Source organism: Cherax quadricarinatus, chromosome 15 (assembly GCF_038502225.1).
Source record: "Cherax quadricarinatus isolate ZL_2023a chromosome 15, ASM3850222v1, whole genome shotgun sequence".
Lineage (NCBI taxonomy): Eukaryota > Metazoa > Arthropoda > Malacostraca > Decapoda > Parastacidae > Cherax > Cherax quadricarinatus.
This window is the reverse complement of record NC_091306.1, coordinates 10,210,314-10,225,815: the sequence shown is the minus strand read 5'-3', so window position 1 is coordinate 10,225,815 and position 15,502 is coordinate 10,210,314. Positions and strand designations below refer to the sequence as shown.

Here is a 15,502-nt window from a genome sequence, read left to right as displayed (position 1 = left end):
ACTGCGACTAGCCAAGGACTAACCCATGTCGTTTTGGCCCGCTTCATGGTGAGTGAAAATCACATGACGCTCTAACCCACAGGACCACCAAATCCTACAAGAATCACACACCCAGCAGAGCTAGGTGTTTTACCTTGATCCGAGGACATACGGTGGTGTGGGTTCCTCAGAGCTAATTTCATTCTACTCCCCGTTTGGTGTACTAGCCTGCATATAGTACATCAAACGGGGAGTAGAATGAAATTAACTCTGAGGCACCCACACCACCGTATGCCCTCGGATCAAGGTAAAACACCTAGCTCTGCTGGGTGCGTGATTCTTGTAGGATTTCGTGGTCTTGTGGGCTATAATATATTTATTTACTACAAGTACATGTACATGGTATACAGGCCTAGCTGACATCAATGACATACTACTATAAAGCCTCTTGTTATGCAGGGCATTTCGGGATGCGACCCACACCAGTCGACTAATCCCTGAATACCCATTTTACTGATGGGTGAACAGACAGCCGGTGTAAAGAAACACGCCCAATGTTTCTACCCGCTGTGGGAATCGAACGCAGACCCTCGCCGTGCAAAGCGAGAGCTTTAGTGATCAGACGTCATGTGATTTTCGCTCACCATGAGGCGGGCCAAAACGACATGGGTTAGAGTCCTCGGCAAGTCGCAGTGTTGTTATTGATGACATAACACTCGTCTGTGGTTACTAATATATATATATATATATATATATATATATATATATATATATATATATATATATATATATATATATATATATATATATATATATATATTGATACTTGTAGCAAAATCTCAGTTGAATAAGACTGGAGAGCTTCATTTGTGTTCCAGGGTTTAATTTGTGTCTGTTAGGAGTAGCAAGCGAAAAAATAATCCAGCGGAGTATCATGAAAGGAAGCTGCGACTACGAGATGAATATTTCTGATACGTTTTAACCACAGGCCGGAGTATCAGTGGTAGCGGGTGTCGCTGCCCTGCCCCACAGGTGATAACATACCTATTTTATATTCTTTTTTAAGTGTCTTTGCCGAGTTTCCAGTTTCTCGAATTTTTCGTAGATGTTAAGAATGGAGTTGTGTTTGTATGGGGTTGCTATAATACTGAGGTAATGTGTTACGTGGAAGGTGGAAATATTAAGGTGAGTAAGGCGTGTTGGATGCAAGTGTTGCGCGTGGTGGCCAGTGCGCGTGCGCCTGGGAGGAGACGGGGGGAGAGACAGCCAAGCGTAGGATAATCCCACTGCAATTTACCTACATCACTGACACCAGCTTCATATAGCATCTTATACACTTACATTAGTGTTTTGGAGTTATATATGTTGCTTGTAAATAGTGTGTGAGGGTGTAGTGTGTGGAGGAGAGTGATAATAAGAGTGGGTGTGGGAGGTGGTGGCTGTGGGCAGGGTGCGCGCTGGTAACCACCTCAGTGTGCAGTGCGCGAGGCTTAGTTGCGGAGCTCGGCTGCCCTTCCTGCGTGGCGTGTGTGTGTGAGTGTGGTGTTAGTGTGCTGGAGTTGTGGCGCCGCCGCCACTCTGCTCTGTGCTGGAGGTGGGCAGCACCGTGTAGCCTGGTGGCTCAGTGGTAGCCGACGCCGCAACCATGGGCTGTGCCATGTCTGCGGAGGAGCGCGCTGCTCAGGCCCGCAGCAAACAGATTGAGAAGAACTTGAAGGAAGACGGCATCCAGGCGGCCAAGGATATCAAACTGCTGCTGCTGGGTAAGTACATGGGCGTGCGGGCGTGGGCGGGGCGGCGTAATGGTAGCTACTACGCGCAGCTCCTCCATATGGGCGTGGCTCCTCGCATTTCAATTCTTCCCCCTCTGAGAAAACCTAACAAAAACCATCTTTTGTTTGTCTTGAAGGAAAGAAGACCTTTAAAATGATGTGAATTACAGGTAAAACTTGCATTTGTTGAAGTATTTAAAGGTGTTTTAATGTGATGCCGACTTTCTGGGGTGAGGTGGTGGTGGTGCCACCTAGCGGCTGACCGGAGAAGTACCAGTGCCATCCACTGACGCAGCTGCGGCCACCCACTGTCACCACCACCCACTCACCACCACCACTCACCACCACCACTCACCACCACCCACTCACCACCACCCACTCACCACCACCCACTCACCACCACCCACTCACCACCACCCACTCACCACCACCCACTCACCACCACCCACTCACCACCACCACTCACCACCACCACTCACCACCACCACCACCACCACCACTCACCACCACCACTCACCACCACCACCACTCACCACCACCACTCACCACCACCACTCACCACCACTCACCACCACCACTGTCGTCCCCACTGTCACCACCACCATACCCATCACAGTATTTCTACCGCCCAATCGTCAGTGCCACCCACTCACAGTATATACCACTAGCACTACGCCCACCAGTGTCACTTATACAACCGCTATCATCACATTGCCACTTTCATAACTACCATCACAGTGCCACTTTCGCAACCACCGCCATAATGCTGCTCATTACTACCACAGTGCCATCAACTACCATTAAAGTGCCATCCACTACCACAGTGTTATGCACTACCATCACTGTAGTGCCATCAGCTACCATCACTGTAGTGCCATCAGCTACCATAGTGCCACTCACTACCACCACCATAGTACCATCAATTACCGCCACCACAGTGCCATCAACTACCACCGCCACAGTGCCATCAACTACCACCACCACAGTGCCATCAACTACCACCACCAGTGCCATCAACCATCACCATAGTGCCATCACCTACCATCACCACATTGCCATCAACTGCCACCTTCACCACAGTGCCATCAACCATCACCATAGTGCCATCACCTACCACCATCACCACATTACCATCGACTGCCACCGTCACCACAGTATCATCTACCATCACTCGTCAGTTACCCCTACTACCACAGTGCCATCAACTACCCCACCAGTGCCATCAACTACCATTAACACAGTGCCATCCAATAAAACCACCCACTGCCACTATCCGTACGACTTGGCACCATAAGTACGACCATCAGTGACACTACCACCACCAGAGTGCCACTACATTACAGCTCTCACATCCTGCCATCCTAGCATTCTTCACATTGTCTAACAGGCGGATAATACCACCTTTGTTGTACACCAGTACCACCACCACCCCATAATCACCACCTCCACCCTACCTTACCACCACCACCCCACTCTTCCACCACCACCCTCACTACTACCCCACCCTACCACCCCACCCAACTTCCACCACAACCACACCCCCACTACCATCACCACAACCCCACACTGCCCCTCATACCACCACCCTTACTATCACTACCCGCCACTATCGCCCTCAGCCAATATCACCCCCACAACCACTATCACCAGCCCACTACCACCGTCAGCACCCCACTACCACTATCACCCCACTACCACCCTACCGTCACTGCCACCCCATTACCATCATAACACCCTACCCCACTACCACCCCACTTCAACCCTACCACCATCCACTTCAGCCATCACCACCCACTTCAGCTACCATCACCCACTTCAACAACCTTCACCCACTTCAACCATCACCACTCTTCAGCTACCAGCCACTTCAACTACCGCAACATTTATCGGCTTCAAACACCACCACCCATTTCCACAAAGACAACCACGATTCATCATCACAACAACGATAGCCACAACTACGACCATCACCATCTCCACCATCTCAACCACCACCCATCAGCATCACCACCACGCCAACAGTCATTACCACCTCAACCACCACCACTACTCATCACGTCCACCACATCTACCATTGTGAATCTTGAACCGAAAGATAGTGTAAAAATGCATTTCTCTTTATCTTTGGCTCTCACCCTCCCGAGCCATACTTTGTCAGCCTCTATCCTTCTGACTCCATCCTTCCCAGTTGTCTCCCTCGTGACGTCTTTCAGTACTGACTTTTTTTCTATTTATTAATTATCTTTGTATATAAGCCACCGTCAGAAACGGCCGAGGAATTCCCGGTTTTAAGAAGATATGGAAGATGGTTAATTATCTTGAAAATTTCAGGAACCACCTGTAGAATTATTACTTCACTCGCAGGAGGTTCTTGCTCTGATGACGACAACGATTTGAGCAACATTTTAAAACGGTATGAATCAATGTTCAGTGACCCACTAAATGAAAGTACGTAGAATGGAGGACACTTTTTCCACTATTTCTTCCAGGCCTACAAATCATACATCTGACATAAGCACAAATCCCATAGAATTAGGAAAAAAAAAAACTCGGAAAATTTGCCCAAAGATACAGCACTTGGGCCAGATTCTTAGCGTTCCTGATTTATAGAGATGCAAAATTCCATTAGCACGAGTACTCGGTATTTGTTGGAGAATGATCTTAGATCAGGTGAAATCTGAGAGGCCTTAAAATTTAGATTTTCTGCACAAAGGCGGCCGTAGAGCTCTGGTAAAAAAAAAAATTAGACTTCCTGGTCAAGTGGTGGGGAAGATGTGACCCCCGAACCAAATTTGGCCTGCCAAATTATTGCTGTGATCCGCCATTACATGTATCAATAGGGAAAAATGCTTTACTTGTTATGTGAGAGACGGGCACCTAGAGCAGCAAGAGAGGCTGATCACCTATTGACCTGAGAAACCTATTCTTGACTTTACGATAGTAACGGCCACACCCACACCAATATTGTTCACAGTAACCTGGGGGTCCAGCACCAACACTGGATAAGCACAGTCTTCTCTTTGGTTCTCACAAAAGCAGAGAAGCTAAGGTTTGGTTAGGTTCCGGTAAAAATAGAAACGTCAAAATGAAGAAGGTTAGAGGAGCAGATATTAAGGTAAGAAATCGTTTTTCTGTTCTCCAGGACGAATGTACTTCAGTGGTCAATAAAGGATAAAGGTTTCGTCAACTTTGCTAATAAAGGTAAGAAAATTTTTTGTGTGTAGGCAGCTTGCAGGCTAGATATATGGACCATGCCTATTGTAACAGGGATAGAAAGGCGAGACAAGGGGTGTGTTTTCCCTGGAGCTGGTGTTGGCTACATAGTCAGCGGGTTGGAAAATATCAAGTCAGGCAATGGGAGTTGCTAATTAAGTACAGAACAGCTATAAATTTAAGTACAAGGGATTGATCACTTTCATATGTAGCATCATATATAAGAGTGAGCAATAAATGGATGTCTAGAGCATTTGATGTAAACTGTTGGCTAAACAAGTACTGCAAAGAACTTGCAGTCCTATCCGTTAACATCTGGGATAATTTATTTAGCAAACATGATGTGTTATGCAGTGGATGGGGCTACAGGGATGATAACGTTAGTCAACTCTGTCGAGCTGGCCTTCGCTGAATTGTCTAGCACTTGAAACTGATAGAAGGTAGAAGCATGGGTGTGAGAAATAGGTTGCAGCATGAGGAATGAAAGCAAAGATTCCTAATGGAAATAATCAAAAGACATGATTGCTCATCATATAGTTACTAATATAAGCAAAGGAATTGGTCAACAAAGATTCATTAAAGAACTGCGAGTGACTAACTCTCTCAAGGTTTAAGATGTTAATAGGAGCGCTAGAAATAAGAGATTAGTTGAGATTAATTGCATGTGCAGAAAACATATTACAATAAGGGAGGCCTGATTCAACCTGAAAGATTGAAAAATGCCTTCTGAATGCCACATACCAGGCTATAAATGATTTCACATATTTGGTGATGCATGTCAGAGATAATTTAAACTGTTGCATTATACAAAATATAAAAGTGGAAGCGATCGACAATGTGACTAGAGTTTCTTGTGGGACATGAAAAACTAATCTTGGGGGTGATTTACAGGCCCAGGTAAATTCTATGGAATGAGATTACTAAATATGAAAATGTTTCAAGGGGAGAATTTAAATTAAGCCAAATTGACTGGAGCAATTTGAAAGGAAATCTTGAGGATAATGATGAGCTTGAGGAAAGCAACCACAAATCACTCAGTTTCAGTATTTGGAATTACTTTAATAACTATAATTAAGTCAGGGTTCCTGATTTTTGTGCAGCCGATTTCATTGGGTTCAGGAATTATCTAGGTAGAGCGGACTGGTGTGACCTGACAGGTGATTGTCTTGAGGAGCAGGTTAAGAAATAGTTGCCAATATGACATTTTTCAAAGCATGGTTCAAGCTGCCCAGACAACGTATGTTCCAGAGGGGGAAAATTAGATCAAACAAAAATGACCTTAAGTGGATCAGCACTATGATAAAACAAACATCATATAGGTCAAAAGAGAAGCATTTATGGGCGAATAAAAAGATGAGAGGGGCACTTTAAGGAATCCACATGTTCATTTAAAGAGAAATAAAAAGAAACGAAAGCCAAAATGGATTATAAAATTAAGGTAGCAATGGAATCAAAGTCCAACAAAAAAAAAAGTTTCATGTCTATAAGAGCAAAGAAATGTATACAGTTCTTAACACTTATTTCGTCTCGTTTTTTTTTACTCGGGCAGTTGCTAGTGAAATTCCAGAAATCAAAGATTATGTAGGTCGGGAGGAAAATAAGTTATACACGATCGAAGTCACAAATGACATGGTTCTCAGATTAAAACCAAACAAATCACCGGGGCCTGAAGAACTGTTCTCAGGGGTTATAAAGAGTATCTTAGCAAACCATGTTACTACAAACTGACAGTGCCGGATACCTGGAGTTTACCTGGAGAGGGTTTCGGGGGTCAACGCCCCCGCGGCTCGGTCTGAGACCGGGCCTCATGGTGGATCAGGGTCTGATAACCAGGCTGTTACTGATGGCCGCACGCAAGCTGACGTACGAACCACAGCCTGGTTGGTCAGGTACTGACTAGGTGCCTGTCCAGTGCCTTCTTGAAGACAGCCAGAGGTCTATTGGTAATCCCCCTTATGTATGCTGCGAGGCAATTGAACAGTCCTGGGCCCCGGACACTAATTGTGTTGTGTCTCAGTGTACTCGTGGCGCCCCTGCTTTTCATTGGGGGAATGTTGCATCTCCTGCCGAGTCTTTAGTTTTCATATGGAGTGATTTTCGTGTGCAGGTTTGGTACCAGTCCCTCCAGGACCTCCCAAGTGTATATTATCATGCATCTCTCCCCTGCGTTAGAAGGAATACATATCAAGGACCTTCAACCGTTCCCAGTAGTTTAGGTGCCTTAACGCACTTAAGTGTGCCGTGAAAGTTCTTTGTGCACTCTCCAGGTCTGCAATGTCGCCAGCCTTGAAGGGAGCCGTTAGTGTACAGCAGTATTCCAGCCTAGACAGCACAAGCGATTTGAAGAGAATCATCATGGCCTTGGCATCCCTAGCTTTGAAGGTTCTCATTATCCATCCTATCATTTTCCTAGCGGATAAGGTAGATACATCGTTGTGGTCTTTGAAGGCGAGATAAGTGGAAATGGCAAATGTGATACCTATCTAGAAAGCAAGAGATATGTCGGTAGTTTCGAATTAAAGACCAATTAGCCTAACATACATTTTTGGAAAATTTATGGAATCCGTAATTTCCGAGGCTGACCGAAGCCACATTGAAAGACAAATTGATCAGTGAATCTCTATCACGGTTTTACAAAAGGGCGTTCCAGCCTTAAAAATTTAGACTTTTTTCACACAGATTGTTGAAGATAGTAGAGGCACACCGAATAGGAAGGGAAATTTGTTTCTGGATAGAGCCGTGGTTGACCGATGGACAAGAGAGTTTGCGTAAGTAGGAAGAAATCAGAGTGGGGGACACGTCACAAGTGGTGTTCCGCAGGGATTAGTGTCGGACTCTTTGTTCACAGAATACATAAACTAAATAGATGAGGAAATAAACAGCGACATAAGCAAGCTTACCGATCACACTAAAATAGACCATCAGATAAATTTTGATACTGTTTAATGTAGACAACTGTAAATTTCTAAACCTGGGAAAAAACGGAGTGATGTAGATCTCAATCACTCTGAATGAGAGAAAGATTTAGGAGTTCTGGTTAGCAGTAATCTGAAGCCAAGGCAACAGTCCATAAGTGTTCGCAATAAAACTAATAGAATTCCTGGTTGCATATCAAGAAGTATTTTAGGAATCTTCAAATTATACTGTAACTTTATACATTCTTGGTAAGGCCTCGTTTAGATTATGCTGTGCAGTTATGATCTTATTACAGAATAGACATGAATGCCCTGGAAAACGTAGAGAAAGATGACAAAGTTGACCTCGTGTATCAGAAATCTTTCCTACGAGGATAAACTTGGGGGCACTGAATCTGGACTCTGGAAAGTTGTAGAATTAAGGAGGATATGGGATAGTTACTTCATACCCATCATGTGAGTGGTAGTTACTATACCCATCGTGTGGGTATGAGGTTAACGTCATAAAAAATACCACTATACCCTTCATGCAACCAGAGGATTCAGTTAAGTAATGATTCTCTCTCTCTCTCCCTCTCCCTCTCCCTCTCCCCTTTCCTGTTTCTCAGCCCAACTCCTTGCTTCCCACCTTTGCTCACTTTCCTCTCTCCTTCTCTCCCACCTTCCCTCTGTATGTATAAATTAGAGTTATGAGTATATACGGGTGGCTGTGTGTGGCCACTGATAAAATGTTCACTACTACAGCTCTCAGTCCTGCCCACCTTACCGTGGGTCATCCCACGTTTAATCGGTGTTGCTTTTTACAAATAGATTTTGTTCGTTATGTTTAGGCTGGTTTTACATGTGATTTACCTGTGACTTGTTCCGAGAATTTTCCTTCTCTTGTGGCCCGGCCTCAAACCAGACTCCCTGATGATTCTTTAGTCAACTAGGATGTTGCTGTTGTCTCAAGACTAACACTGGTATGTATTCTTGGGTGAATAATGACTGCATTGTTATACAATGATGCATTTGGATACACTGTCATCCAAATTTCTTTCCCTTAAACTTCCAAGATATTAGGAACGCCTGAATTTACCCTCAACTGTAGTCCTTGGAACGCAGGCGAGAAAGGTGCATCATAATTTACACCTGGAAAATCCTGGAGGGACTGCTCCCAAACGTGCACACCGGAATCACTGTGTGAAAGCAAGAGACTTGGCAGACGGTGCAAAGTACCTCTAGTAAAAAGCAGCGGCACGAGCACAGAGAGCGCGCGTTGAGGGTCAGAAGTCCCCGACTCTTCAACATAAGGGGAATTTTCAGTACACCTCTGGCGGTCTTTAAGTCAGCTCCTGACCAGCCGGGTTGTGGTTTGTACGTAGCGTTGCGTGCAGCCTGTAGTAATAGACTGATTAATCAGGCTCTGATCCACCTTAAGATCTGGGACCGGGCCGTTAGGCGCTGATCCCCAGGACCATTCTTCAGGTATGAATCAACCCCTACCCTCATTTTCGTTTGTCTCCTGTTCAAACTTAAAATTCTACACGATACATCGTTTGTACAAAAATGGAAGTTAATATTGCACAAAGAAAGCCCTGTTCTGCCATGAAGATCTCTATAAAACTTAATTTTTTCTTGTGTGGGGGATAGGACAGCGTAATGAGCGTAGTATAGAATGTTTTACGATATCCTCATTGCCTTACCGAAGCCTCCTACTTCAAGCTGACAGATTTCAACACCATATAATTATTATTAGTAGTAGTAGTATGTATGTACGCATGCATGCAACCCATCCTGCGTGTGGAATATGACGGAAAAACAGCTAGCTTTTGTTTCCACTGTGCAAGTGCTGAATAGAATAGCAGCACACTACTGATGTATTCAGTTTTGTTAAAAATCCCTGGCCTCCTTCCCTCCCTCAGACGAGCACCTGGCCTCCTTCACTCCCTCAGACGAGCACCTGGCCTCCTTCCCTCCCTCAGACGAGCACCTGGCCTCCTTCACTCCCTCAGACGAGCACCAGACACTTGGCCAGGTCATAAACATTGAGGTGCTCTCATCATGGTCTGTTGTCAGCAGTGTTCACGCTACACTCTCCGTGTTGACTTGCTATCAGTCTGTCAGTTAACATACAACCACTTCTTCCACTCTTCCATCAACGATACCTCTGAAGCTGCCGTAGCTGCTGAACCCTTGGTAAAATACTTGACGATATCCTCATTGCCCTACTGAAGGCCACCACTTAAACATAGTTGAAATGTATGAGTCACCCTTGTTACTTGACCTGTGTGATGAACTGACGGGAAACTACTAGCTTTTCCCCATTATGTACTATCATGCTGAATAGGGTAGCAAAATTGAATACATGTGCAAATTTCTGATATATCCAATTTTGTTTAATAATAATAAAGTGTACCAATCACTGGTGAAAGCATTTGCCTTTCAATCGCCAGGTCCCGGGTTTGATTTTCTGGTAGGGAGAAACGTATGTCAGTTTCCCTTACACCTCAGCTGCTTCTGCCAACCTGACAGTAAAAAAAAACTAGGTACCTGTGTGTTTGCGGACTGTTGTTGGTCGCATCCAAGGACACGTTAGTAAACTCCAGTCCTGTAATGTCATATTCTTTGTAAGGAAACACTCCGGTTCTGTCTTACTCCTGTATTCACTGGAAATATTAGTGTCTAGTAAAGGTATCCGTGTACCAGATATTAGTAAATAAAAAGAGTACCAGTCTATTTAACTGGTAACTTCCCACGCCCAACCTTCGCCCAGTGTGCTACTAAGCTCGCGCTACCTGCAACCCTAGTTCATCCCTCTTCCCCCACCTTCATGCTCTCTCTCTCTGTTGCATATATACATACATATATATATATATATATATATATATATATATATATATATATAATATACACATATATGTATATATATATATCGTGCCGAATAGGCAGAACTTGCGATCTTGGCTTAAATAGCAACGCTCATCTTGCCATATAGGACAAGCGAAAATTTGTGTATGCAATAATTTCGCCAAAATCATTCTGAACCTAACGAAAAAAATGTATTTCACTGCGTTTGTTTAGTATTAAATTATTGTAAACAAATCTAAAATATATTTAGTTGGGTTAGGCTAAAATAACTTGTTCTTGTTATGACAAGGTTAGGGAAGTTTTCTAAGACTCCCTTGGAGCAAAATTAAAAATTTTATACTCTAACATTAATGAAAAAAATATATCTTTAAACGTATAAGAGAAAATTTTATAAAGGTCTTAATTTTAATTGAGTTCTTGCTAATTGACCAGTTTTACATACTCGGGACGACATATATATATATATATATATATATATATATATATATATATATATATATATATATATATATATATATATATATATATATATATATATATATATATATATATATATATATATATATATATATATATATAGTTTCGAAAGTTTCCCAACTTTTGCAGCCTGGCTTGGGACTAGGGCTCTCAGTTGATTGCCTCCTCAAACAGGCTGTTGCTGTTGGTGGCCCCACGGCCTGCCATCACAGCCTGGTTGATCTGGAATATCGCGGCTGTAGGGATCCATTTTTTATCTTGTTCTGGTAATACTTCTAATATCTGGTGGTAGCAAGTTGAAGGGCCTTTGACCACGGATATTGACACATTATTTTGTTATTGGGTCTATGGCTCCCGTGTGTCACTGGGTCTACGTCACATTCCAGTATCTCCAGTATGATGTTATTGTAGTGTGCAGATTTGACACTGGGCCCTCCAGTATCTGCTAGTATATATTATCACGTATCTCTTCTTCTCTTCATAGAGTATATTCCAACAAGTCTCAGACTTCTCACCATCCACCCATTTAGTTTTCTGGTTTTCACAAGTTTCTTCGTTGTGTTCTTTAAAAGATAGTGCAGCTGATATTATTATACCCAGGTCTTTTACATGTCCTTTTGATTCCGCGGGGTAACCCAACCAGCCGGGCTGCGGTTTGTACGTTGGATGTCGTGCGGCCACCAGTAACAGCCTGGTTTATCAGGCTTTGATCCACCAGGAGGCCTGGTCGAGGACCAGGCCTCGGGGGCGTTGATTCCCGGAACAACCTCTAGGTAGGTAGGTCGGGTCGCAAACGGTGATGCTGCTCAACCTTACCGAGGTGAAGTATACACACGATCTGAGATCTTCACACTAAACTCATCAGGGACGAGTTAGTACTGAGGTAGGCTCGTAAATAAAATACTTTCTAGGAATAAGGCTTGAGAGTTTTCTTGAAATTGTTTTGAGTGTTTTTCCTTCTCCTGCCCCCATATAATGGTATTTTTTTCAAATTTGTTTGTATATTGGTACAGTTTTGTTGAGGAATTTGTATACAAGCAAAATTACAATTTGGAAATTTATCTAGCTGAGTGAACACCTTATAAGACTCCGGCTGGGAACCTAAGATGCAGCAGGAATTATTCCCCCATGTACGATATCCGCAGATTCCTTTTCCAATTTTAAAACTATTACAATATTTATGGCAGAAGATATGAAAACGCAGTTCTCTGCATAAAATAGCGTAATTATCATAACACGAAGTTTCCTGGTAGATGGACTGGGGGAGGTTATGCTTCCATCAAATGTCTCCTCACGCTTTCCTGATGCCACTCCTTTAGACATCTTGTGGGAGTTTATGAAAGATTGTTTTGCTGCTACAAGTCACTGACATTACGACACTGCAAGCTAGACTGAGTATGTTGGTCAGTACGCGGAATAAACTGTTGTATCGACTGATGTGTTATGTTGAAAAATGGTATCAAATACGGACAAGATGATGTGTACAACGCATGTACAACAGTTGGGTATCTTTATTGTTGCAACGTTTCGCTACTTTACGGGCCACTAGTGGTGCACGTGTTGAGGTTGTTGTGATCAGCCATCCCTGAACCTCTCTAAATACTATATTAGTTTTGCCACCATATGCCGACAACTATATTTTCCTTTTTGCCATTTTATTGTAAAAAATGGTAAAACAAATTAAATTCAAGACTGATAATATCTTCATAAATTGCAATTTTCCGAGTCTAGGGTAGACCATTTTCAGAGACGGTGTATAGCTCACACTTGAGAGCAACTCAAGAGTAACTCATCACATTACTGAAATCTCCCAGATAACAAATTTCATTATCTTGAGAAATCCATCCTGTGTGACCGAATATGACGGGAAAATATAGCTAGCTCGTCTTCCCAGAATTTAACCGTCATACAAAATAGTGTAGCTGCATACTTCAGGGTATTCCCACAATGTAACTATCACCGTGTAGTTGCACACTGGGAGTGCTCTCACAATGTAACTCGCATAGTGTAGCAGCACACTGCGAGTGTTCTCAAAATGTAACCCATATACAGCAGAATTGCAGCACACTGCAGATATACCGGTTTTGCTACTTAATAAAAACAGTCTTGCCGTTCTCGACCAACTTGAACCTGAGAGCAGACCAGTCTTGCTCCATCCTGCTGACACCTCCCTCCCTCCCGCCCTACCATCCCCATCCTGACTGACTGGCTGGCTTATCCCAGTCAGCAACCCCCCCCCCCCTCTTACCCTCCATCAGCAGTCTCCTTCACCCACCATCAGCAACCCCTCTCATTCTCACCTACCCTTCCACCTCTCTCTCTCTCTCTATCCCTCAGATTCCACACTCACCTTCCCCACTTCACACTTTCACCACCCAAAACAACCACCCACCACCCCTCAAGAATCCTAAAACCAGTCCCCGAGTTACCACAGCAACATCTTGTGTCAGTGTTGAGAAGCCTTGATTTGTGTGAAGTTGCTGCCTCCCCCTCCAGGTGCCTGTTAAGTTCCTACCTTTCCTGACCTTCTGGTGATAGTCAAGTTCATTGTCTTCTTGCGCTAGTCAAGTTTCTACACCCAAGAGGTGACTGACTGTGGGTGTGTAAATTGCGTGTGAAATCAATCCACGAGCTGCATGGCATTCCGGTGGATGGAAAATTGCTATTGAAGACCTCTTAACAAGTGGTGTGTGTGTTTGCTTGTAGAGCTCTGGCAGCCTTTAGGGAGACAGGGGCCATGTTGACCTAAATTGTGCTACTTTTTTCTGTAGCCGAGACCTCTTCAGTAGTAATAGTTGTTGGTTGGGAAGTGCTAAGTGTTTGGAGGTCATACAGCGCCTGGGGAGTGACAGGTAATCACTTATTGTTCAAGGAAGAGGCAGATAGATCTAATTCCCTAGCCTCCTTGCTGAAAGTCCCATTTCTGACGCAAACTCTTTACCTTGTAACCTGAAATTAAGCTATGACACCAACTTCGATTTTAGTTTTATTTGTACTAATCCGCACCTTTACTAATTCCTAACTTTAGCCATCGCTGTCTCTTTCATTCTTAACCTTCGCACATATCTTCTTCCCACATCATGTCATGCAGAGCTGTATGACTTGAGAGTTTAGTGCTTAATTCCATAATAATAAATCCAATTGTTTGGATTTAAGTTCTTCTTGCCACATTTGTCATAGCCCAAACATGACAAATTAAAGGATTAATTACCTAGGATTATTAATCCTTTAAATGAATTAAAACTAATAATATATATATATATATATATATATATATATATATATATATATATATATATATATATATATATGTCGTGCCGAATATGTAAAACTGGTCAATTAGCAAGAACTCATTTAAAATTAAGTCCTTTCTAAAATTTTCTCTTATACGTTTAAAGATATATTTTTTTCATTAATGTTAATGTAAAAAAAATTAATTTTGCAACAAAAGAATCTTAGAAAACTTACCTAACCTTATTATAACAAGAGTAATTTATTTTAGCCTAACCCAACTAAATATATTTTAGATTTGTTTACAATAATTTAATAATAATCAAACACAGTGAAATATATTTTTTTCGTTAGGTTCAGAAGGATTTTGGCCAAATTATTGCATACACAAATTTTCACTTGTCCTATATAACAAGATGAGCGTTGCTATTTAAGCCAAGATCGCAAATTCTGCCTATTCGGCAAAGGAAGGGGTAGCAGTAATGTTAAATGATCAGTTATGGAAGGAGAAAAGAGAATATGAATGTGTAAATTCAAGAATTATGTGGATTAAAGTAAAGGTTGGATGCGAGAAGTGGGTCATAATAAGCGTGTATGCACCTGGAGAAGAGAGGAATGCAGAGGAGAGAGAGAGATTTTGGGAGATGTTAAGTGAATGTATAGGAGCCTTTGAACCAAGTGAGAGAGTAATTGTGGTAGGGGACTTGAATGCTAAAGTAGGAGAAACTTTTAGAGAGGGTGTGGTAGGTAAGTTTGGGGTGCCAGGTGTAAATGATAATGGGAGCCCTTTGATTGAACTTTGTATAGAAAGGGGTTTAGTTATAGGTAATACATATTTTAAGAAAAAGAGGATAAATAAGTATACACGATATGATGTAGGGCGAAATGACAGTAGTTTGTTGGATTATGTATTGGTAGATAAAAGACTGTTGAGTAGACTTCAGGATGTACATGTTTATAGAGGGGCCACAGATATATCAGATCACTTTCTAGTTGTAGCTACACTGAGAGTAAAAGGTAGATGGGATACAAGGAGAATAGAAGCATCAGGGAAGAGAGAGGTGA

At 42.8% G+C, this 15,502-nt stretch overlaps 1 protein-coding gene across 5 annotated transcripts in view; it reads left to right on the top strand.

The window, feature by feature from the left end:
- The window catches only part of Galphao (G protein alpha o subunit), a 705,635-nt gene that overhangs the window by 263,404 nt on the left and 426,729 nt on the right, over nt 1-15,502 (top strand). The window contains exon 1 of one of the 5 annotated variants that reach the window (XM_070085139.1): nt 1,278-1,742. The exons of 3 other annotated variants lie outside the window; for them this stretch is intronic. In XM_070085139.1, coding sequence (XP_069941240.1) covers nt 1,625-1,742 — 118 coding nt within the window. In that variant the 5' untranslated portion in view covers nt 1,278-1,624. Of the gene's footprint in view, nt 1-1,277; nt 1,743-15,502 lie in introns of those variants that run through there. One more of the 5 variants, XM_070085134.1, reaches the window with a different exon arrangement.